General features: G+C 39.8%; 1 protein-coding gene across 1 annotated transcript; it reads right to left on the bottom strand.

Moving 5' to 3' along the window:
* Positions 1-750: 750 nt before the first annotated feature.
* LOC125341406 (olfactory receptor 8B3-like) lies at positions 751-1,782 on the bottom strand. Its single transcript, XM_048333435.1, has one exon. The coding sequence runs from the start codon at positions 1,681-1,683 to the stop codon at positions 751-753; it is 933 nt and encodes a 310-aa protein (XP_048189392.1). The 5' UTR covers positions 1,684-1,782.
* Positions 1,783-2,119: the final 337 nt, after the last annotated feature.

The following is a 2,119-nucleotide window of genomic DNA, read 5'->3' as shown; positions in this document are numbered from 1 at the left end:
TATTTTGATGATCCTCTTGTATCCCCTTCCTGTGTTTGTATCCGCACTATCACTGTATCTTATCTGAGTATGTTGGAAACTGTATATACTGGTATTAGAACTAGGAAACTGAAAGGGAATAACAAAATCAAGGGACAAAGCATAAAAAGACAAACTACTACAAAAGCAACTTGCAAAACTGTTTGGTGTAGGGGCTGGGGATATGGCCTAGTGGCAAGAGTGCTTGCCTTGTATACATGAGGCCCTGGGTTCAATTCCCCAGCACCACATATACAGAAAATGGCCAGAAGTGGCACTGTGGCTCAAGTGGCAGAGTGCTAGCCTTGAGCCAAAAGAAGCCAAGGACAGTGCTAAGGCCCTGAGTTCAAGGCCCAGGACTAGCCAAAAAAAAACTGTTTGGTGTAAACCAACTGAACAACTCATGGGGGGTAGAGGGAAAAGGGGATAAGGGAGGAGGAATGAGGGATGAGGGAAGAGGTAACAAGCAGTACAAGAAATGAACCCAAGGCCTAACATATGAAACTGTAACCTTTCTCTACATCAGTTTGACAATAAATAAGGAAAAAATAGAAATTGTTTAATGGCTATTAATCAAAGGAAACTTACTGTTAAAATGAATGTAAACACAGCACCCTCTGAATTTCTCTCCAGAAAGTCAAAATGAAATAAGATAAAAACCCTGTGAATAACATGTTAAATTTATAAGTTTTCTGTATTATAACTTCAGGTACAAAGCATTTTAGTTTCAGGTCAAATCTTCCTTCTTTGTAAAGTTTTTCTCAGGGCTGCTTTAACATCCTTGTTTCTTAAGCTGTAGATTAAAGGATTCATCATGGGAACCACAATGGTGTAAAACACAGAAGAGATTTTCCCCTCATCCAGGGACCCAGCTGATGAGGGTTTAAGATACATAAATGCCCCTGATCCAAAGAAGAGAGAGACAGCCATGATGTGGGAGCTGCAGGTGCTGAAGGCTTTTGACCTGCCCTCAGAAGAGCTCATGTGGAGGATACTTGAAAGAATAAAAGCATAAGAAATTAAGATTGTGAAGCTTGGCACAATGATATTGATGCCTGCTGCAATGAAAATCTCCAGCTCAGTGACATAGGTGCTAGTGCAGGACAACTGTAATAAAGGCTGCACATCACAAAAATAGTGGTTGATGATGTTTCTGTCACAGAAGTTCAGTCTCAGGACACATCCCAAATTGACCATGGAACCAGAAAATGCCACCAGGTAGGAACCAAGGATAAGATAGGAACACACTTTAGGGGACATGGAAATATTATAGAGAAGTGGACTGCAGATGGCCACATAGCGGTCATAAGCCATCGATGTCAACATGTAGCATTCAGAAATAATGAAAAAAATAATAAAGTAGAGCTGACTCATGCATCCAACGTAAGAGATAATATTCTTGCTGAATACAAAGTTCATCAGCATTTTAGGGGTAATCACAGAAGAGTAACAGAGGTCGATGAAGGACAAATTAAAAAGGAAAAAATACATGGGGCGGTGAAGATGTGAATTCAATGCAATGAGAATTATCAGCCCCAAATTTCCCAGTGCCGTGACCACATACACTATTAGAAACAGAAGAAGTAGGGGTATTTGCAAGTTTGCCTGGTCTGTTAAGCCCATCAGTATGAATTCAGTCACAAAAGAACCATTTATTGGACCCATTCTGTAGGAGATCTTTTAGACAGAGGGAAAAATATTGTCATTAGAGAATGCTTTAGATATTCCAAATTCATCTTCTTCCAGAAGCCTGAAACTTATGCTGGGAGAGCGTCAAACGCATTTTCCTCAAAATCTTAGAATCTGCCTTTGATTCTTTGTAGATATTGAATGACATTTGCCACCCTTTACAGGTGTCATCAACATTAAGTACATTTAAGTCCATCACCATTTTAGCCTACATAGCTAAAGCCAGCATGGTCACAGGAAAACAGGATTTAGAGACACAAAGGGAAAGAAGATAGAATTCTTCTCTCCTCTCACTTTAAGGTTTCACTTTTTGTTGACTACTGAAACTGAAGCCAGATTCCTCAGTACCCTGGCGCTTAAACTATTAAACTATGAACACTCCTTCTAATCCAAAGCAAAAATTGAGTCCAGA

Source organism: Perognathus longimembris, chromosome 24 (assembly GCF_023159225.1).
Source record: "Perognathus longimembris pacificus isolate PPM17 chromosome 24, ASM2315922v1, whole genome shotgun sequence".
NCBI classification, from domain to species: Eukaryota; Metazoa; Chordata; class Mammalia; order Rodentia; family Heteromyidae; genus Perognathus; species Perognathus longimembris.
Note: the sequence above shows the minus strand (reverse complement) of the source record. Positions and strands in the feature narration are given on the sequence as shown.

Coding starts and splice junctions, on each gene's coding strand:
- LOC125341406 (XM_048333435.1), bottom strand. CDS start 1,683: ATGGGTCCAATAAATGGTTCTTTTGTGACTGAATTCATACTGATGGGC.